The sequence below is a fragment of the Nelusetta ayraudi genome, unplaced genomic scaffold (assembly GCF_046127955.1).
Source record: "Nelusetta ayraudi isolate G7.1 ecotype Tasmania unplaced genomic scaffold, CSIRO-AGI_Nayr_v1 ptg000146l, whole genome shotgun sequence".
In the NCBI taxonomy this organism is placed as follows: Eukaryota; Metazoa; Chordata; class Actinopteri; order Tetraodontiformes; family Monacanthidae; genus Nelusetta; species Nelusetta ayraudi.
The window spans coordinates 14,347-36,343 of NW_027466196.1; the positions used below are offsets into that span (position 1 = coordinate 14,347).

The 21,997-nt window shown below is 50.9% G+C and overlaps 1 protein-coding gene across 3 annotated transcripts in view; it reads left to right on the forward strand.

Annotated features, from left to right (window-relative positions):
• Positions 1 to 1,896: 1,896 nt before the first annotated feature.
• chl1b (cell adhesion molecule L1-like b) overlaps positions 1,897 to 21,997 on the forward strand; it is a 29,439-nt gene continuing 9,338 nt past the window's right edge. Inside the window, exons 1-25 of one of the 3 annotated variants that reach the window (XM_076013384.1) lie at positions 1,897 to 2,130; positions 3,795 to 3,812; positions 4,844 to 4,952; positions 5,139 to 5,329; positions 6,077 to 6,199; positions 6,358 to 6,528; positions 6,785 to 6,811; positions 6,963 to 7,074; positions 7,215 to 7,396; positions 7,605 to 7,736; positions 9,042 to 9,182; positions 9,260 to 9,371; positions 9,674 to 9,843; positions 9,974 to 10,139; positions 10,631 to 10,755; positions 11,109 to 11,210; positions 11,456 to 11,653; positions 11,734 to 11,804; positions 12,575 to 12,797; positions 14,966 to 15,081; positions 15,337 to 15,541; positions 15,703 to 15,825; positions 17,334 to 17,510; positions 19,475 to 19,504; positions 20,660 to 20,731. In XM_076013384.1, coding sequence (XP_075869499.1) covers positions 2,034 to 2,130; positions 3,795 to 3,812; positions 4,844 to 4,952; positions 5,139 to 5,329; positions 6,077 to 6,199; positions 6,358 to 6,528; positions 6,785 to 6,811; positions 6,963 to 7,074; positions 7,215 to 7,396; positions 7,605 to 7,736; positions 9,042 to 9,182; positions 9,260 to 9,371; positions 9,674 to 9,843; positions 9,974 to 10,139; positions 10,631 to 10,755; positions 11,109 to 11,210; positions 11,456 to 11,653; positions 11,734 to 11,804; positions 12,575 to 12,797; positions 14,966 to 15,081; positions 15,337 to 15,541; positions 15,703 to 15,825; positions 17,334 to 17,510; positions 19,475 to 19,504; positions 20,660 to 20,731 — 3,193 coding nt within the window. In that variant the 5' untranslated portion in view covers positions 1,897 to 2,033. The remainder of the gene's footprint in view (positions 2,131 to 3,794; positions 3,813 to 4,843; positions 4,953 to 5,138; positions 5,330 to 6,076; positions 6,200 to 6,357; positions 6,529 to 6,784; positions 6,812 to 6,962; positions 7,075 to 7,214; positions 7,397 to 7,604; positions 7,737 to 9,041; positions 9,183 to 9,259; positions 9,372 to 9,673; positions 9,844 to 9,973; positions 10,140 to 10,630; positions 10,756 to 11,108; positions 11,211 to 11,455; positions 11,654 to 11,733; positions 11,805 to 12,574; positions 12,798 to 14,965; positions 15,082 to 15,336; positions 15,542 to 15,702; positions 15,826 to 17,333; positions 17,511 to 19,474; positions 19,505 to 20,659; positions 20,732 to 21,997) is intronic. The other 2 variants (XM_076013385.1, XM_076013386.1) reach the window with 2 other exon arrangements.

Here is a 21,997-nt window from a genome sequence, read left to right on the forward strand (position 1 = left end):
GCCGAGGCCCCGGGGAGCCTTGCCGACGCCTAATCACCCCGAGGCGGCTTTGATTTAGAGTCGAGGCCCAGCCGGGCTGTGCAGAGCCGCTCAGTCCCACAACCTGGACCGCTGGTGCTGTAGGAGGAGTTTACAAGGGGTCGGAGGTCACCGCTTGACTCGGGGTGGAGGGGGTGGGCTGGGGGGGGGTCCGTATCGAGTTACAGGCCTGAGTTAATACCATTAAGGTGACGCTAGCACGCTAACTCGCTCGCTAGCTGGGGTTCACAGGTTCACAGGCTGGCCTCTCCAGATCGACCTGCACGGAATGCATGAAATCCACTCTGCTCTTCTCGGGTCAATTTTTCAATCTGCTATCCTCAGTTTGGTCGCTTGACCTCGGCGGTTCTTATTGAGTGTGTGTGGGCAGCGGGCTCTTCGGCGCTTCGGTGCTTCGGCGCTTCGGCGGCGACCTCGCCGCAATTAGAGGCTTTCATCAGCGTGGAGCTGCTTGCAGTCCGGTCATTAGTTCAGCAGGCTGCACAAGCACTGGCGTGAAACCACCTTCCTGCAGCCTTGCTGTGCTTTCTCTTCCGTCCAGTGAGTCCGTGGTTGACACGCCCGCTCAGAACACACTGCCCGGAAAGCAACAGTATGGGCGGTTGATCTGCAGAGTGACTGACTGACTGATCTGACTGTCGTATTCAAGCGGACCAATCAGATTCGTCATTGTAGTCCCGTTGTAGTCCAGTTTCTTTTTTGTTTCAGTTTCCAGTTTCAATTTTTCAGTATTATTTTCCACAGCAATCCCAATATCACCCTCCAACCAAATCCTCGGTGTTTCGCCGTTACAACGCGACGCGTTAGCGATTCCGCCGCCATGTTCGCTGCGTGTCGGCCTGGGCTCGCCTGTGCGGCCAGCCGACTCCTGCTGTCCCACTGCTGACTGCGTGCAGCGCTGCAGCCTGATGTTTCTCCTGCCAGTTTGGCTGTTATCTCTCCAAGGTCGCTATCGGAAAACAGCCGACTTTTTAAAGCGCCTCCGGAATTGCGCCGACTGTGTCTCGACTCTCCGCGATGATTTTGATTTCGATCTCGGCTTGGTTCCCGAACGCAGTGCCTCATTTTTATTCAGTCATTCATTCGTTTATTTATTTATTTATTCAATTTTTTTTTTTTCCTCCTGCAATGCTAAACATCTGCCTGCTACCAGTGAACACACAGGCTCTCTCCCATTGTGTTCCATTGTCTCATTAGAAATACAGTTATTTCCCCCCAGACGGCAGAACAGTTTGACTCCCATGGGGGAGGTGGAGGGGGGGGGGGAGCAGGATCTGTTGCGAACATTCTGAAGTCTGAACTGCAGCCGAACTCTGTGTTGATGCATATTAAAAGGCGCAGACTCGTGGACGGTTACGGCCGGCTGAGCGCCGAGCAGCCGGCGGTGTTGTCGGCTCCCCCGGTGGTCAGAAGAGCAGCTACAAGCTGTCCGAGAAGTCGCTCGAAGTTGCAAAGTGACGTCATCGCCTCATTTGCATAATTGCCCATGTGCAGTGTCAGAGTAACAGACACTGCAGGGCTGCATGAGAGGAGAAACGTGGTGGCAGAGACAAGTAAACATGTTGAATGTGTTGAGAAATGGACTTCTTCTTCTGAGAGAACAGAGACACTCTGACCGAGTGGCTGCCTTGGTTTGTCACCTTCATGGCTTCATGGTCCACATAGGATCTGACTAGTGACCACATGACGAACCAGAACCACATTGACTAAGAACAAAGTCACCATCCGGACCACAACATCTGGAGCATCAAAGCCGTCGACCAGAAGATTGTTGTGTAGTTTTGGTTGTTTAGTTTTGCTTTTGGGCTTTGTCTCTTTCCGTCTGCCGCAGACTCACCAGGCTCCTCCCCCTTCCCCTCTTCTTCATCCCGCCAGGTGCCACGTCTCCAGCGGCGGAGCTCCAGAGACATGAACTGAGGACGCCACTGGGTGGGCAGGGAAAAGAAGTGTCGCTTTCTTGAGCACGGGACTGAGATTGGATTCGCCGAGAGCCAATGGCGTCGCAGGAGAGCCTGCCATTGGCCACACTGGGTGTGATCACCTGCCTGTGTGCCTTCCACTGGAGCGCAGCCATGGACATCCCACTGGAGGGTGAGTGCAGCACAGGAAGTCCCGTCTGTCTCATGATGAATTCATCATTTAACCATCATGAATGATTCACCACAGAGCTCAATGAATGGGTGTGGCCTCGTCGCAGGACTCCAAGAAAACACATTCAATACATATTTCATGAAAGGGAAAAAAAGAATAAATGAATGAAAATACACATAAACGGCATTAATGATGTGAGTTCAAACCAGCGACCTTCAAAGAAGCAAATACAAAGTAGCTTTAATGGCATTCGTAGCCAAGCAGCCAATTGTCACAGTGCATTCTGGGAGATCAGCGGCAGTTTGGGTTGATGTTGATGTCCAGTGCATGTTTTCAGGCCTTTATCTTTCATCCTGGACTCCAGTGAGGTGGCGTCACATGATCAGTTTGTGTCAGTGTAATTAGCCCTCTGTTTGTAGCCTGCAGCCTAAAAAAAACTGTTGCTTTGTCAGACCTTGTGGGTAAAAAAAAACAAACCCAAAAAACAACAAAAAAACAAAAACAAAGGCAGTCTTCGGGCGGAGCAAAAACCTGGCTGGGGGGGGGTTGGTTGCCTGAGTGGGATGTAAGTGAGCTAGCAGCCCCCTTTGTGACATCACAAAACCAAGAACAGGATTGATTGGTTGTCCAGACAGGGATGACCTCATCACATCACAAACAGAATAAAACCAGTCTCACGTCTTCTTTCTGGAAGACAATTTAAAGGTGGAACAATGAAATGAGATGAGAATTTTGGATTTGGATGATTCACAACACGGCTGCCATTCTTCTATCAACCTCTGTCAGCGTCTCACTGAGTCGGTGGGGTGAGAGGCGTGAGGCGCATTCATAAAAAAAAAACAAAAAGAAAAAACTGCACTGCTGAATAATTGAGGCGAGGAGAGGAGGGAAGAGGAGGGAAGAGGAGCATCACACCGCTGGGAACTGTTGCGTCACGTGTTCTGAACACTTAGAGCCGTTGTCTGCCTTTGAATTGTCTCTCTGTTGTGTTGGATCTGCACATTTGCTCAGTTTCCTTGGAAACGTTCGCATCAAACATCGGCCGCTAAATAATTTAGAAATATCTCGTAAGGTTGTGTGAGGGAATAAAGGAGCCAAACAGGCTTGTTTTACAGTGTTTCACAGGTATTACTGTCATCCATCCATCCATCCATCCATCCATCCATCCATCCATCCATCTTCTAGACTCCCTCCTTCCTGCACTCAGGGTTGTGGAGGTCTGCTAGAACCTATACTCTTCTTCTTCTTCTTCTTCTTCTCCTTCTTCTTCTCCTTCTTCTTCTTCTTCTTCTTCTTCTTCTCCTCATTATCACCATAATTATTATTATTATTGTTATTATTATTATTATTATTATTATTATTATTATTATTATTATTATTATTATTATTATTATCATAATAAAAAGAGAAATAGGAAAACAGCAACATATTGCAGTTGACTGCTGTCAGAATATTTTCCTCCTGCTCAGGTTGTGTTTGTGTGACTCATTCACCTGTTTGTTGTTTTTAAAGACATGAGGGAATTCTGCTGACTGTGTTTTGTTTCTCTGTTTTTCTGCCCTCCTGCCCTCCCCTCCCCCCTCACCCTTACGGCTAACCCCCCCCCCCCCACACACTCCTCCCACCCCTCCCCACTGCACCCCACCCCGCTGTGGATTTTGTAGTTTTAGGTCGTACAAACAGTAAGTTCACCCCCCGATTGCTTCACTCGAGTCGACGTGTGTGTCGGATCTGACTCTCATGTGTCATCCATCAGTCGTGTCAGTGTGTGTGTGTGTGTGTGTGTGTGTGTGTGTGTGAGGGAGAGAGGGAGAGAGAGAGAGAAGTGCTGCTAATCTGCCGCAACTTCCAGGAACAGTGGCATGATGTCACGGTTCATCCTCCTCCACATGTGGTCGCGCTGCGCTCAGCATCACAAACCACCAGGCAACAAGCAGTGAGACAACCTGCTGGTGGATCACACAGGTCCAGCCCTGCCTGAGTCTGATTGGTCCAGACTGGCACTGACGGGAAAACGATCGAAAACGGGAGCCTTTCACCGTGGATCTGACTTCAGATCCATCAGAAATGATCCACTTTAAAATCTGCTTGTTAGGATTTTGATTCTTGGCTGGGACCATTTAATACATCACTGCTCTTGTGTTTGACATCACAATAACATATCCATTACCTGTTTTGCCATAATTCTCCCCCTTTAAGGGCTCCTATTTGTGCATTTTATTGAATTTCATGTGTTAGAATTTTAGGCTAGAATTTCGCATGTCAGAAGTAGCTTTGTAGAGTAGCCACTGATTTCCTGCCTCCCCCTGATTGTCCCTGAAATCTGCCTGGTAACAGCGTCATTTCTAGCATACTTCCATTTGGGTCCTTTAATATGATTCAGGTGTGAGAAAAAAAAACAAAAACAGAACCCTGCAGTTTAACAAGGCAGCGTGTTAACCAGAACATGACCTGAGCGTCTTGATACTGGAAAGCCGCTGTGTGCACATTAACGCGTCCTGTGAGACAAATGTGCGAAGGGCCTCCAACCATTTTACCATTTGACCTCTTGGCCCTTCGCTAAATTTCAAGCTCGCAGGTGTTTCCTCTGCGAGTCAGACACGGTGTTGCGGGTCAGTAGCCAGAGTGTTGGGGAGCCGCAGCCCACTGAGCTGTGGCCGCACTGAGGCCCCTGCTGCGCCTCTAACTCTCTGTCTGTTTGTTTGTCGTCCAGTTGAGCAGCTGCCCACCATCACGGCTCAGTCTCCCAGCTCCCGCATCGCCTTCCCCTTCGACGAGAACTTCCCCATGACGTGCGAAGCCAAAGGGAATCCCGAGCCAGAGTGAGTGGCCCGGGCTGGAGTGACTCCTAGACGGGAGGACGCGTTCACAAAAGAGCTCATTAGCAGTCGGACATCCAGCCATAACCCGCAATAGCAACAGTGACAACAACAGCAGCGAGGCCTTGTGTTGGTGCTGCAGCGGCTTCACTGGGAAACTGATCCCACTGGACTTTTTCCTCTGTGCAGATTCAGATGGACAAAGAACGGGATGGAATTCGAGCCCTCGCTGGACCCCCGGCTGGTGAAAGAGGAGAATTCCGGGACCTTTGTGATCCCCAATAATGGGAACCTGACAGAGTACCAGGGAACCTACCGCTGCTACGCCTCCAACAGGCTGGGAACGGCCATATCGCAGGAGATCGACTTCATCGTGCCCAGTGAGTCGCACACCAGCTGTGTGTGTGTGTGTGTGTGTGTGTCACGATGAGTGTGTTGAGGTTCTTTGAAAGTGATTCAGGACCAAAGGTCGGGTCGGATGACTGGACCATCTCACTGTGAGCCTTATTGTGTTGGACGTGGCCTGAAGTCCTGGACCGGGTTTGAGTCAGAAAATCTTTCCCTGCTCAGTGGAAACTCAGAGATGAAGCTCGACGTCTCGCAGCAACATGTTTCTGCCCTTCAAGTGAACTTACAGAAGTCGGCCTGTGGATCAAAGGTTGTCAATCATAACAGTTTTACCTCCAACCCTGTTTGCATTGGGCTTGGAGAAGAACTTCCTCAGCCCTGTCAATGAGGGCTTTTGAGCGCCCCCTACCCTGCACAGAGCCACACCATCAGCTCTGAGTTGGACCGTGTGTCCGCCCACTCTGCTGTTTATAGAGACAAAGAAATATTGTAGTCTTTTTGCCACGATCAACTTAAGTTTGATATTGTTTTCCTCCAGCAGGGGGCGCTTTCTGTTTTTGGCTGCGCTTGAGGCAGCAGTAGCAGTGTTTGCTTTCCCTCTGCAGACAGCAAACACTCATATTCCACTTGGCTGCACGGACCTCTCAGACAGCACAACACACATTCCGAATGGTTTCACTGCCATCTGCTGGCCAACACAGGAACTGCATCACGTGGTGTTTCACTAGCATTCCATTAACCCCGACTGACTCTCCTTCCTCCTCTTTGGTCTTTTCCAGACGTTCCCAAGTTTCCCAAGGAGACGATCGACCCGGTGGTGGTGGAGGAGGGCCAGGCCTTTGTTCTGAAGTGCAACCCGCCCACTGGGATCCCACCATTGCAGATCTACTGGATGACCATCAGTGAGCGCTTCCTCCGGCCTGCCAGCGGCGGCGCTGTTCGCATCGTCGCTCATCATGTTCGGCTTTTTCTTCTGCCGACACATGTGAATGTGTGCATGCCAATTTTTTGTTTGTTTGTTTGTTTGTTTGTTGTTGCGTGTGCACGTGCACGTGCACAGACCTGCAGCACATAGAGCAGGATGAGCGGGTGTCCATGAGCCTGGACGGAGACCTCTACTTCTCCCACGCCGAGGAGAAGGACAGCCGCAGGGACTACTGCTGCGTCGCCGCCTTCCCCACCATCCGCACCATCGTCCAGAAGACGGCCATGTCGGTCGTCGTCACCACCAGTAGGTGTCGCTCTGCCCTGGCGTTTCCCTCTGCCTCGCTCTCTCTCTATCTAAAAAGAACCCTTAGAAAGACACTCATTATGTTGTTTTTTTTCAGTGATTCTTCCATCACAGTGTTTGTATTCATGTGCATCTGTGTTGGATTTGTGTTGTAATTTTATTATTATTTTTGTCCTCCTGGTGATGTTTTCTCATTTTACGGACTGTCCTCATCTCCACGTTGTTGTTTTTTTTGTCTCATTCATATCCATTTCAGAGAAAAGTGACATGAGTCCTGATGCAGGTGAGTTTTTGTTGTGTTTTGTTCTCTTTTCATTTTTTTTTAACCCATGACAGACACAACGGTGACTTTCTGGATGCTGTGTCACGTGACTCTATTGCGTTAAAAGCTCTCATTCTATTTTCTTTTTCTTTATTTCGCTGCTCTTCCTCAGCCAATGCCATCCTGGCGAGAAGACCCTCCATTCTGACGCCCTCTGGTGCCAGATCAGCGGTACAGCGGGTCAAGGGAGAAGACCTCATGTTGGAGTGTATTGCAGAGGGATAGTAAGTCTCTATTTAAAATACAAATGATATATATATATATCGTTTAACCTTCTTGTGACCTTGATTACATTTACCTGAAGAGAAATGATGTCGCAGCTTCACGCGTCTCTCCCCATCTCTCCTCCTTCTTTCCCTCCCAGTCCGACTCCAAGGGTGGAGTGGGTGAAAATGGGTCACCAGCTTCCCGCCAAAGCCAAAGTAGAGAATCATGGGAAACTGCTGATCGTGCCCGACGTTGAGCAAGAAGACGGCGGCAATTACGTGTGCACTGCGAATAACCTGCTGGGAGAGACCATGCACTACTTCACTGTGACGGTGGAAGGTAGCGACTGCACATCACAATCACTTCAACTGCTTTGTTTTGCAGCTGTGAGAAAAAACATAGGGAAGTAGGTACAAGAGGAATTATTTGGTAAAAGTATTCACATTCTATACTGAAGTAAAAGTACAGGTACTGCAACAAAAAAAAACACAGTCACCAGGATGTGGACGGTGTTCATTGTAACCTCTCGCTCCTCTTGTCTCTCCAGAGCCTCCAGAGTGGGAGTCGGAGCCCCAGAGTCAGCTCAGCATGATCGGCTCCGAGGTGGTGGTCAAGTGTTTGGCCGGCGGGATGCCCGAGCCGAGCATCACCTGGAGGGTGAATGGTGTCCCGCTGCATGGTGGGTCCCAGTGCAGGCCCCCCACCCTCAGGTTTTAGACTGGTGGTGTTAGACCAGGAGAGGAACCAGGAAACTCTGGCCATGTGTGGTCTGGTCTGGTCTGCTGGGTCTAGTCTGGTCTGGTCTAGCCTGGCCTGGATTGGTCTGGTCTGGTCTGGTCTGGTCTGGTGGGTCTAGTCTGGTCTGGTCTAGCCTTGCCTGGCTTGTTCTGGTCTGGTCTGGTCTAGCCTGGCCTGGATTGGTCTGGTCTGGATTGGTCTGGTCTGGTCTAGCCTGGCCTGGATTGGTCTGGTCTGGATTGGTCTGGTCTGGTCTGGTCTGGCCTTGGCTGGCTTGTTCTGGTCTGGTCTGGTCTGGTCTGGTCTAGCCTGGCCTGGATTGGTCTGGTCTGGATTGGTCTGGTCTGGTCTGGTCTGGACTTGGCTGGCTTGTTCTGGTCTGGTCTGGTCTGGTCTGGCCTGTTACTGTTAAGGAGCAGTTGGCTTTCTGATGGGGTTCATTGCTTTCAGAAGCTGCATAAAAAAGAAAAGGAAAAAAAAAGCCTTTCGATGTGTTCACTTGGCCGAGCTTTTAGCAGCGACTCAATGTCAACGGAAAGGTCGTCCTAATTTATGCTGATTTATGTCAGTTTGCGCCGCTGAAACAACTCCCTGCTCCCGCTTGTCTCTCAAGTGGACACGGCGCTTAAACAAACCCTAAAAGCCTCCCGTCTCTCCGCCGCAGCTTCATCGATATTCACGGCTCCGCCTCCTTCTCCCCCCTCCCCCCCTCCACTCCCCCACCCCACTACCCCCCTACCGAGACCTTCGCTCACTCGGCGCAACACAGCACGGAGGGGATTTTTAATCAGGGACGGGACAAATAGTCAGCCAGTCTAAAAGTGTTGGCAAAACACCATCGGACGAGGTGTTAAATCCACTGTATGACGGTTAATTAGCGCCGTGCTTTGGATTTCACTATGGAGAGAGAAACCCTCGGGGGAAATTAAAATGAAAAAAAAAAAAAAGCCTTCAAAAACGGAGGGTTTTGTCCAGCCCAAAAGTTTTTGGACAGCCTCGGGCAGCCTCGGTGGACATGATGCAGGAAGAGGAGCAACAGGCTGAACTGCACAGCTGAGAGGAGAAAATGTTTGCAGGTTTCCTGCTTCATGTCCTGTAATGCTTCTCTATGTAGCACACAGTCAAACAAAAAAAAAAGTAACTTTTATTTTCAGGCTAGGTAGTGGCATCGACGTATTTGTGACTGTAATTTACCCATACACACAATACACAAACCTCTTGCTGTGCGATGTGTGTTCACTTGCAGACTTCCCTGCAGCCAACAGGAACGTTCTGGGCGACACCATCGTCATACGCAATGCCCAGGCCTCCGACAGCGCCGTCTACCAGTGCGAGGCGGCCAACGTGCACGGGAAACTCCTGTCCAACGCCAACATCATGATCATGAGTGAGTTTGCTGCCGGAAAAAAACAAGAAACAAGAAAACATTTGAGACCGACTGTGGCTTTGCCAAACTCTCTGCAGATCTGGCCCCCGTGGTTCTGACCCCCGACGAGGAGGAGTACTCGGCCGTGGAGGGGAAGGTGGTGAGGATGCGCTGCGAGGTCTTCAGCTCGCCTCCTCCCGACATCTACTGGTGAGTCCGTCTCACTGTCAGTGTCTCCAGCCCGCCAGCAGATGGCAATAGATCTCAACCCAGTTGCTGCTGCTGCTGCTGCTGCTGCTGCTGCTGCTGCTGCTGCTTCTTTAAATAAAAATTAAAAAATCCCTCAAAGTCTCACAACCGCAACAGCAGCTGCGACGAGGCTCATTTTGCAGTGAAGATCTCTCCCCACTCCCGCCGCGGTTAATTGATCTGCGGCTGAGTTTTTAATTGGACGCGGCCTCCCGCCACCCCGACTCTCGCCGGCTGAACGTTAACGCTTGGCCCTTTTCCAGGAGCAGAGGCGACTCCTCCGCCGAGCCCGTGCAGGACCCCAGGTTCAGCGTGCACGCCGACGGCACGCTGGAGATATCTGGCGCCCGTGTGGAGGACGCGGGGCGCTACACGTGCCTGGGCAAGAACACGGAGGGAACCTCAGACATCCGCGCCACGCTTCACGTCAAAGGTCCGCACCTGGCATGTTTCTGTATCCATAAAAAAGCTGTAAAAAAAATAAATAATGATAATTACAAAAAAGTGTTTGACGGTAAGCAGTTGTTTTATTGTATTCATTTATTTTTTTTAAATCTCGGCAGATCCCACCAGGATCGTCGTCCCCCCCGAGGACCTGCACATCCTGATAGGAACCACGGCGCAGCTCTCGTGCACCGCCGAGTATGACGCGTCCTTCAGCGACGACTTTGAGCTCCTGTGGGAGAAAGACGGCGCGGAGATCTCGCTCAACGACACCGAGGCTTCCAGGTTGGGAGTTCAATGACCTCCAAGCAGCACAGTGCAGTCTGTCCATGTCCGACTTCTTCTCTTTTTTATGATTCATTGACTTTGTAATGTGAGAATGACGTCCTGGCTGTAATTATTCCCGCGAGACAGCGCCCCCCACTGGCCCGGTGGAGGATTCAGTTACTCTGGTTGCCTGCCCAGCACCCTCGGGGGGAAAAGAAAACACGCCTCACTTTTTCACTACAGCATCATGCACACCTCTCACCTCGTGATAAGGTGTGTGTGTGTGTGTGTGTGTGTGTGTGTGTGTGCTGGGGGGTAGGCAGTGATCAGAACAGCAGAGGGCGCCAAAGAGACTAAAGAACACACGGCAAACAGAAGAAGAGAAGCAGCGCAGACTGCAGGGCAGGCGACCAGAGTGACGGAATCATTTTACAGTGATGTCATGTTTTTGGGAGTGAAAGCAGAAAGGTTGGCTTGAGTTCGTCTTCTTGCCCTGCGTCCGTCCTCAGGTACTTTGTGGAGAACGGCGTTCTGCAGATCGTCAACGTGAGTCACAGCGACCGGGGCGTCTACACCTGCGTGGCCAGGACGCCGGTGGACGGAGACGAGGCCTCAGCGGCGCTCCTGGTGTTAGGTGAGACCCGGAGACCTCGGAGGGGGCCAGACCTGACCCTGCGTGACATCTGCGGTCTATATATAAGTCAGGGGAACCGCAGCAGAGCGTGAACGTGCACGTGTCTTCATCAGAGGAGGTCTGACTGAAGACGCTTCAGGACAGTTTTGGTGTAAAAAATGACGACAAAAAAAAAAAAAGACAAAAGAAGCGGCAGCGGCGAAGCTCCGCCCACGTCCTCCACCACTCGGGACGTTTCCGTTGAATATTTGTTGCCTCGGTTTCCCTTTTTGTTGTTGTTGTTGTTTTTTTGTTCTACTTGCAGCTGATGACTGTTGTGTCTGTCTGTGCCACCGTGTTGTGACGGTTTCCAGACGTCCCCGACGCACCCGAGCACTTGGTGCTGTCCGAACACAAGGGCAAAAGTGTGAAGCTGAAATGGATCCCGGGGGACGATCACAACAGCTCCACCACAGGTACGGAAGGGAACTGCGGTCCTGCGCCTTCTCTCCTGGAAAACACGCCTTGCCGACTGAAGTCAATTGTCATTAAAATCTCTATCAGACTTGTGTGTTTCACATTTAAATGCCTGAATGATGAGCAAGAGCTCCTCAGGATCAACATTTACAGTCTGTGACCCTAACCCCTGGTTTTCCCTCGTGATGAACTACTGAGCGAGGAGCGGAAGGCTCTGACGGCCTCGCTGCCTCTGTCCCGGCAGAGTTCGTGGTGGAGTTCGAGGAGAGCCAATGGGAACCCGGCGTCTGGAAGGAGCTCCTGCGAGTGCCGGGCAACCACCACTCGGCCGTGCTGCGGCTCCACGGCCACGTCGACTACCGATTCCGCGTGTCCGCCGTCAACAGCGTGGGGAGGGGTCGGCCCAGCGAGGCCTCGGAGAGATACAAGACTCCTCCCTCAGGTTTGCCACACCCCTCTCTGAGGCGGCGCTGCGTTCCCGTGCCATTGCGACCTAACCTGATCTCCTTCCCTTCCAAACAGCTCCCGACAGGAACCCCGACAACATCAGGATCGAAGGTCACGTTCCCCACGAGATGGACATCAACTGGGAGGTCGGTGCCTTTGCTGCAGCTGGCCGGCGTGTTTAAACGTCAGCGCCTCCTTTCCTTCTGCATCTGCCGCAGCCTTTTTTTCTTTTTTTTTCTTCTTTTACTACCAAGGAGAACATAAGAATGAGGAGCGGCACCCTCTTTCACGTTGCACTCTACAGTTCAAACCTTTAGAAACGCTCTTCCCTTTTCCCCCACCATCGTTTCTGAGCGGCTTCCAATTCCCTTTTCTTTGATTGGAAGAAGAGAGCATGAAAGGAAACTTTTTTTCTTTTCTCCCCCCCTTTTTTAAACCTGTACAGTAATATATTCAGTTTCATTGTGAAAAAGAAAGAGAGATAAATCCCCCTCCTCACCTATTATTGGGCTCTCCTCCGACGCTGGCTGGATTCACCGGCTCGCCCGCTCCGCTAATGATTCACTTTAGCGGCTAATGCTTTATCCTTCCCTACCCGCAGCCTGGCCGGCCTCGTCCTCCAGCCAGGCGCTGGATCTTTTCATCTCGGATGTCTCCCTGTATCAGAGCGGAGCCACGCTGGCCCAGTCGGGTCAAGTGTTCCTTTGTTTTAATGGACGTCGGGCTAAAAGCTGCTGCCGGGTGTTTTTTTTTTAATTCTTTTTCTGAGCCCAGTTCACTCGGCCCAGCTTGTCATGCTAATCCTGCACAGCCCAGATCTTACGCAACTGCGAAAGTCTCTGTGTAACCGCTCACCCCATTGTTCCCTTTTTCACACACTCATCCCCACTCGTCTCTCTCTCCTCCCATTGTGCAGCCATTGTTGCCCATGGAGCACAACGGGCCCGGGCTGGAGTACAAGGTGAGCTACAGGAGGCAGGATGTGGAGGAGGACTGGAGGGAGCACATGGTGAAGAGACACTCCTTCGTGGTGAAGAACACGCCCACCTTTGTGCCCTACGAGATCAAGATCCAAGCCAGGAACCATCAGGGTTGGGGCCCCGAGCCCCGAGTCGTCAGCGGCTACTCGGGGGAGGACTGTGAGTCTGCGGCCCAGCAGTGTGGCACCATTACACAAAACATTATTGTTTGTAGTTTGCAGAAAAACTGGTGGATGGAACTGCATTTCTAAAGCGACTCCAGCAACTGAGTCACAGCCGTCCAGCTATATATGGACCGTGTTAATTGAAGCATTTAACGCTAAATACAGAGAACAGATCCTGTTGGAAGGAGTCCCCACCTGCACCGACAGAGGCCCAGAATGTAGATCTGCTCAAAGTCTTGAGGATGTTTAACCCCAACGTGATACCTGGTACCAGAAAGATGTCAATTAGGATTACATCAGGATTATTATTATCAGTTATATCGTACATTAGTTTTCTGCAATGCACTGGATGACCATGAGATGCTTTGAAAGGCGTTTCCCCAGCCGACATCCAGGGGTCATTCTGCTCTGATTCAGGTGCTGAGTTGCCTTTGAAGGACAGATTGGTTTCTTCGGACCTGCAGAATTTGCTAAGTCTGTCCCTGATGGCAGCAGGATGGACATCCAGGCAAACACGCTGCTTTTGGCTGCAGCCAAACGAGGTGTCGCTTTGCATCAGGCCGCAGGAAAAATCACAAATCAACAGAAACGTCTGTGTCTGCGGTGGCCTCCACAGGAGACTGGAGCACATACGGAGCACATTCCAAGAATGAAGCAGCGAGGGCTTTGTGTACTCAGCACGATCAAGGCTGCGCCGCGTTCAACAGACTGCACAGAGACTTGTTAGTGCACCCCCTAGTGGCCAAAACCAGTCGGCCTCGCAGAGTATGAACAAACACTAAGCCACTATTAGATCCAGTGAACACAGGAATATACAGAAGTTGAGTCCGACCAGTTGGCCTCCTCCTTAGACCTGCCACCCCTGTTTTACAGTTACAATATCTGCACGCACTCCTTGGTACCGTGCCACTGTCTCCATGCCAGCCTAGCGGCGATGGTTAGCAACGAGCAGCTAAACAAAATATGGAGTTTGTTTAGCAAGACAGGGGACAAACTAAATATATACAGCAGTGCATGTGAGTTATAATCCTGCTCAGCAGGACATGGCTGAACACGCAGATGTCTCACTTTAACTGGAATTGCAGTGTCTTTACTCTCAATTAGCATGACAACAGAATTTGAGATAATTAGCTTTATTTAGCCTGACGGCGGCTATAAAAATGGATCTGCGTGAAGCCGTTTGTCAGCAGCTTTGTGACGAAGCTTCACGTTGAACCCGCTGTGACTGTTGGTGTTGCTCTCTGCCTATTGATTTATCTCCACTTCTCACCTTTTGCTCTATCGATTGGGCCAAGAGTGCAGAGCAGCTCGCGAAGCCCCTGGACATGCATTTTATTTTTTTTATTTATTTTTATGGAGATGTGATTTAATTTCACGCGCACGCACAAACACACTCATCCCGCCTCTTCCAGCCCAGCTCTCATGTCTCCAGCTCCAGGGTTCAGGTGGACCTTGGAACGATTTATTCCTGAACTGTCTTGTGGTTGTGTGCCGTCACTGCGCCGGCTGCTGTGCTAAGAGAAATTCTCCCCTGTGTTTAGCTTTCTTCTGGATTTGCCCTCGGGAGGTCACCTCAGGTCACCAGCCCTGGCTTGTTTGTTGTCTTGTGTCCTCGTCCACACAGGGTGTTATTAAAGGCAGAGCTCGTGCCCTAGTAGACGTGCTAATGTTAGCTTAAGCCTTCTAGCTTCAACGATCCTGCGGCTGTGAGTGGTGTGTTTTGCTAATTAGCTCTAGTTTTAGCTGTGTTTGTTTCCTATATTCTAGCTGTCTTTAGGTTGATTATTTTTCACCCCGGAATTCAGTGGAGCATCCTCTCATGAGTAAAAAGGACGCCTCTATGTGGGCGGAGCCAACGCTTGACAAGGCCTGACAAGAACGTACGGAAGCACATTGGAAAAAAAAAAGGGTGGCAGCAATGCGCTTCCCTAAGAACAGGCTTTTTTTTTTTTTTTTTTTTTTGACAGAACCTAAACCAGCTTGTTGCTATAAAACAGGGGAATTCTGACCAATACGGAACCTTTAAATCTGTTTTTTGGAGTTTGGGCTCTTTTACTTCCGGCCAATCGCTGCTTTGCGTTTCCCCCACCAGTCGTACTTTTTTCCTTGAGTGACTTTCAGTTATTTTCCCAATATTCTGATGCCTGTTTCTTGTCTGTGCAGTTCCCTCTGCTGCCCCCGAGGACGTGGCGGTGGAGGTGATCAACAGCTCCGTGGTCAAGGTCAGCTGGACGCGGGTGCACAAGGACAAGCTGCATGGACATCTGGGAGGCTACAGGGTAAAAAAAACAACAGAAAAAACACAACAACACAAAATCAGCCTTTGCTTGTGGCCCTGACCTTGTTTCCAAACACTCTCTCCAGCCCAACCTTGTTCACTTTTAGCCTAGCGCTGTAGCGGGAACACCACAAATACACACACACACACACACACACGCCAGTTCCTCATTAGTAATTCTCTCACACTTACATTTGTGTGCAAAGTTGAACAAAAGTTGGACGTCCCCGCCTGCGTGTTGTCTCCCCTCTGCCAGCTGAGCTGGTGGCGCCTCCGCAGCCTCGCCGACTCCCACAAAAGCCACCAAGGCAAAGAGACGCTCACGTTCCCGGGGGACCGGAGCCACGCCGCGGTCGCGGGACTGACGCCCTACTCCGAGTACAGCCTCATCGTCATGACCTTCAACGGGCGGGGGAACGGCCCCGGGAGCCACGCCGTCAACTTCAGAACCCCGGAGGGAGGTGAGCGACTCCGGAAAGCAAGGCCGAGCCAGGCCATCGATTCCCATCACCGTCCGGTGGGAAGATCTAATCACGGAGAGCGGAGCTGGGCCTGAGGAATTTGACCTCTGGCTGTGTGTGTGTGTGTGTGTGTGTGTGTGTGTTTGTTTCCCGCTCCACAGTCCCGGAGAAAAACCCACTGTTCAGCGTCAAAGACGTCCACAAGCACAGCGTGTCTCTGGTGTGGTCGCCGCCGCCGGAGCCCAACGGGATCCTGAGTGGCTACCTGCTGGAGTACCAGCTGGGTGCGTATCAGCCTCGGCGCTCAGGGACTTCTCAGCATCGTGAGGGACGTAGTGAAGCTGCAAGGAAAGAAACTAGAGCAGAAGAAGAAGAAAGATGAATTAATTTTGACTTAATTAGAGTTTACACAGGATGTGATGCTTCATTTTTACATGAATAATAGAAAAATAGAATACATGTCCACATATATGAAGTAAAAATTAGAAATAAATGAAAAGCAAATTGCTGAATAAAGCAATGATTGTGTAATTAACTGAGGAACTTTAATGTCAACAGTCATGAGACTGAGAGAAAAGACATTCAATTCACAGGCTAGAGTCCAAACTTGTGACTGGCAGTGTGTATATAACTAGAAACACAGAAGTCTGGCTCGTCCCTGTGGGCGTCGCCCTAAGAAAGGAGTTATACGTCTTTGTTTCTGCCGCCGCCGTCGTTACACTTTCCTCACAGCAAAGGTCACTTTCAGCACCTGCCGCCTCCTTTCTTCCTGCTACAGTGAACACGAGCGCCGCCGCCGCCGCCGCCTCGGCTGCTTTGCGCTGTGAAAAATGACACCCGTTAGCGGCTCAGACACGGCCGCTGCGTCGTGGATGAGCGGAGCGCCGCCCGTCGTCTCTCTGAGTGATATTTCCAAGCGACTCGGGAGCCCGACCAGCGGCCGCCTTTTAATAAAGCCAATAAAGCAAATGCGGGAGTGTGGAATGACAAATGACATTCGCTTTATTCGGCTCGGCTGTCACACGGAAGCAATTCTTTTCTGTTGTTTGCTTGCTTGTTTGTTTGTTTGTTTGTTTTTAAATGCCAGCCGTTAGATTATATTTTCCCAGGCAGCGTGCGAGACGGAAGCTGAGCCAATCAGAGTGCGGCAGGAATATCCAAATCGTTTTGTCGTTTATGTGTGAAAATGATTTAAGAAGAAAAAAAAAAAAGAAAAGAAAAGCCTTGTGTTCTCTCAATTGGAACGGCTGGTGTGAAGGAAGGACCCCCGATGCAATAAAACTGTCTGGTGCCGCAACGAGACTTAAAAAAAAAAAAACAAGCAGAAAAAGTGCTTTTTTATTTTATTTTAGCTCCGCTGTCCTGCGTCGTACTAACGAAGGCGACAGTTGTCACGCGGTGTGATGCTGATCCAGTGGGAAGAGGCCGAATGTTGTCGGACTGAGCAGCTGGAAGGCCTTCCAGGAAGTAGACTGATCCCTGCCGGTGAATCCCCAGAGATCACGTCTGTCCGTCCGTCCGTCCGTCCGTCCGTCCGTCCGTCTTTTCCTGCTTTTGGCTTGTTCCACTTTCCCTGGCAGTATGTGGAAGCAAAGCGCCTGTGACAAAGCCTCGGTCTCTGCAGGAGGCTGCAAACAGCGGGCTAAGCATGTCCTTCCTGTGGGTTGCCTTGCTGTCGACTTTGCAGCGGGAGTCCGAAGGGAAAATGTGAAGCTATGGAGGACGCTGAGTGTCTCTTTCTGACACTTCTTCCACTGTTCCCTTTGTTTTTGTCTTGCTTTTCCGAATCCAGTCAACGACACTGAGATCGGCCCCCTGCAGACCGTGGACATCAGCGACCCCGACGTCACCAAGTGGACCCTGCACGACCTGGAACCTCTGACCAAGTACAGGTTCTACCTGCGCTCCTGCACCACGGTGGGCTGCGGCCCCGTGGCCAGCGAGGAGAGCACCACCACGCTGGAGCACAGTGAGTGACAGTGACGGCACCCCCTACGGACAGCAGTGTCAGTAGTGTAGTGTTGTGCTGTGGAACCTGAGTTCAACAAGTCCGGTAGTGTTGCTGTCGTAGGTTCCCGGTGCGTGAACCAGACAACAGGAGCTCCAATCGGAATGTTTCCCCTCCTGCAAGCTGCGGAAAACATTGCGTCTTCCATTGGAACGCACACACAGTTGCGCAGTTTGATGTTTTGAACGCAGCTTTGGTGGAAATGTGAACGTGTGGGATCATTTTTTTCAAATTATTTTGACCGTCAGCTTTGGAAAGCTCCACACGGTAGAGCAGTGGGCGGCTATGCAGGGTGTGTGTGTGTGTGTGTGTGTGTGTGTGTGTGTGTGTGTGTGCGTGTGTGTGTGTGTGTGCGTGTGTGTGTGTGTGCGTGTGTGCATGGCTTAACATTTGGGGAGGACACAGAAAGTGAAAGGCCGTGACGGCAGCGGACGGACGGTGATCCGGCGATGCGGCCGAGCGTCGGCTTTCTTCCGTCTCAGTCATTCCAGCAGATAAACAATTTCATACGGCCGCCGCCGCCGCCGCCGCCGTGGGGGGAAGCTCTCATTTGTCATTGTCACCGGAGAGCAAGCGCTTATTGATTGGACAGAGAGCAGCGGCTGTGGAACAATCAGCCCAGAGAGAGAGAGGAGCAGGAGGCGGGAACCACAGGCTTTGTTTGTTTATTTATTTATTTATTTATTTATTCCCTTCTTGATGCCGACACGCTGTAATCATGCGAGTGTTTCCCGTGGCCGTAATGAGGCGGCTCGCTGGCATCTAATCTCATCTTTTCAATTACACGTCGTTGTGGCTGCGGCTCAAGTGGTGGCGGCCGGGGCGAGATGGTGGGCGGCGGCTCTGTGAAGGATTGGACAGGAAATGAAAGAGGAAACTGCGCCTGGATTGGCTGTGGCGCTGCGCACAATGGATGGACTCCCAGTGGGAGAGAGGCAGTAATTGGGCTTTGCACCTTTGACAACCCAAGAAGCCGCTTCTGTCAGAGGTCATGGATTCCAAAGACGGGGGGCGGGGGGGTGGGTGGATTAAAGGGACGGTTTGCTAAAAAAGAAAAAAAGAACGACTGAGTTGGACGTTGACGTTTCAAGTAAAAACTGAAACACTGTTGGGTCTTCTGGCTCCTCAAGCGAGAAGGTTACTCTAGCAGCCCACCACCTGGATTTGGGTCACTGGTGGTCATGCTGGGGTGGGGGGGGGGGGGGGGGGGGGGGTTGGGGGGGGGGGGTGATAGTCGGGGAGATGCAGGTGTTGAGAGCTGAGTGTGTGAGTGATTCACTGGAAGATTCCTCCTCAATCACAGAGGGAAACCTGATTGGCTGCTAGTGTGACAGTCCTGTCACGAGGCCTCTGATTGGTCGTGCACTCTGGCTACTTGGCCAAAGGGAGCTTCCCATTGGCCGACTGGTTAGCGTGCATGACTCTGCTGAGTGTGGGGTTCGAAGCCCAACCGGGGACTCTTCACCTTGCCACGTTCAGACATGGAGTTCTTACAGGAAGGAAGGACTGTGTGTGTGTGTGTGTGTGTGTATGTGTGTGTGTGTGTGTGTGTGTGTGTGTGTGTGTGTGTGTGAGAGAGAAAGAGAGAGAGAGAGAGAGAGAGAGCAACTCTGTTGCTTTAACATGAAAGTTTTAACATGAAAGTACTTTCAAACTGCAATTGTGTGTGTGTGTGTGTGTTTGCGTGTCGTTTTCAGTTAATTGCACATTGCTGTGAGCGTAGACTTTGATGGCCTGCCATGTGGTGTGTGTGTGTGTGTGTGTGCGTAATTGTTCATTTGCGTGACTGTGTTGTAACCCTCAGCTTGGCAATGCATCGTTTGTCCCTTTTGTCCTGTTGTGTTGTTCGTTCGTTCATTCATTCATTCATTCATTCATTCATTCATTCATTCATTCAATGATTTATTTATTCTAATTTCCCGCAGCTCCAACTCTGGCTTCCACTGCCCGCACCAGTATGTAGCTCTGCGCTGGTTCACAGTGATCACGCACTCTTCCATCTAGCAGACAGTACAGTTAGTGTATTGTGCTGTAGTATGGCATGTCAGGCCGTTGTCGTAGTCGTTGTAGTTGTTGTTGTCGGGTACCAGTGCATGATCCACATGTAGAAACTAGAATCTTTAGGCGATGTAGAACAGCGGCTGCATTTCCATGACCTCTAGTATCGTGCAAAACTGTAAAAAAAAAAAAAAGATATTTCAATAAAAAAGTGGTGATGGAAACGGCTAAACTTGGGAAAACCCTCTCAAATATGCCTAAAAGGTTTTGAATTTTAGAAATTAGAAATATTGCTTTTATTTTGAAAAAAAAAAAAAAACTGTCATGGAAACGCAACTGGTTTCAACGTCGCCGCAACCAATCCAAATATTTCTGCACTGCTTGTCCTCGGACCAAGCTAGCTTCTGCTAGCTCAACAATAACCTTGCATCTCCCATTGGAGTGCATCGCTGTCAGAAACGCAGTTTTGGTCGGCGTTTGAACGTGTGGGTGCTGAGGACCCCAATCTAATTATCTTGACTTTGTCAGAATTACAAAGCGCCAAACAGGCTTCCTGGTGTTTGGGGTTCGTCGACCTCGTCCGCTGTTTGGCCCTCCGACGCCTCCTTTCATTAGACAAACGTCCACTGCTGCTCGGAGAAAGTTTGCCACTTTCCTCTCCGAGGGCGGCCGTTAATGAGGAGCCTGATTATAGATTCATATTCATCTTGGCTCATTAGCGGCCGTAAACCAATATTGACTTTTATCCACGAGCAACGGGGGCCCCGAGTGCAACTCGCCCATCAAGCCGATGATGATGCCTGCGTAGCCGAAAGGCAGGAGGCGATGTTAAGCCATGCAAAATGTTCCGTGTTTTAAACAAGAACGTGCAGGAAAAGGTGAATAAATACACAAATAAAAATATACATTAGTCCACTTTGTTTTTTTTGGGGGGGGTATCATTCGCAGTGAACAGTGTAGACGTGCAGAGACGTGTCGTCCTAGTGAGTAGCTACTAATCCTAGAATGCAGCAGCAACTAGCATGTGTGCTAACAGTCGGGGGTGTAGGTAGCATAGCAGCCCCGGCACTGGGGAGCCGATGGTAACCCCTTGTTTTGTTTTTTTCCTCCAGGCCAGTCAGCTCCCCACTCACCTCCCAGCACGCCAAAGTCCCCCATGACCAAACCCACACGACACAACATAGGTAGAGCCCACAACACGAACCGACACAACACTGAGCAACGCCAGAGCAGGAAACTAAACGCCGCCTCCCTCTAATCTTGAGCCTATTAAATGAAACGGCCAGGAATCTGTGTAAATAAATGGCTTTGAAGAAACAAAGCAGAAACATGAATTAAAAAAAAAAAAAACGACACAGGAAGAAATGACATGGAAGCAGCGAAATTCAAACTCCCACCAGCAACAACGAGGCCGCAGCTGTGTGACGGCGATTGTACACTGCTGAGCAAAGCTGCCGTTGCTGTGTTTCTTTTTATTAAGCGTCCATCTTAAATTGTGGGAGAGAAAAAAAAAGCAGATTCCAAACTCCGTTGCAGTTTGGTCCTGGTTCCCAGCAGAAGCCGACGTGCCAGATTGCAGAACCGCCTTGTTTCCCCGCCGCCATGCCGATGGAACAGGCAGGGTTTTAATTTCCGCCGCTCCGCCACGGGGGAAATACGGGCCGACAGGATCCATACGCCGAGTCGACGGCGCCGCTGCCGAGCCGCTCGGAGGGGACAAACACGTCTAATTGTCGGTGATTGATTTGTTGGGCCGCCGCCACCGTTGGCACGAGTCAGCGTATCGAGCGGCCAGTCACCTGACATCTCCCTGTAATCTCCAAGTAGGTAAACAGTGGCACTGCGGGGGGGTGGGGGGGGGGGGGGGGGGAGGAGGAGGTACAAAGGAGGAAGAAGAAGAGGAGGTGGTGGAGGAGGCGGGGAGAGGGGTGGAGAATGACAATGAGGAGGAGGATGAGGAAAAGGAGGAGAAGCGGGGAGTTGAGGAAAAGGAGGAGGAGGATGTGGAGGAGGAGGAGGAGGAGGATGTGGAGGAGGAAGCAGATAAGGGGGAGGAGGAAGATGAAGGGGAAGAGGTGGTGGGGGGTAGAGGGGGGAGAATGACAATGAGGAGGAGAAGGAGAAGGAGGAAAAGGAGGAGAAGCGGGGAGTTGAGGAAGAGGAGGAGGGGCTGGAAAAGGCTGAGGAGGGGGGAGATGTGGAGGAGGAGGAGGATGTGGAGGAGGAAGCAGATAAAGGGGAGGAGGAGGATGAAGAGGAGGAGGAGGTGGGGGAGGAGGGGTGCAGAAGAAGGTGCAGGAGGAGGATGAAGAGGAGGAGGAGGTGGAGGAGGAGGATATTTGCTCTTGGGATTTTCTCAGCACTGGGGAGAAGAAGAGCAGATCAGTTGGAGCTTTGAGGGTTTTTTCCAGCTCTCCATCCTTGCCATGACACTGCCTGCTGGCTTTTAA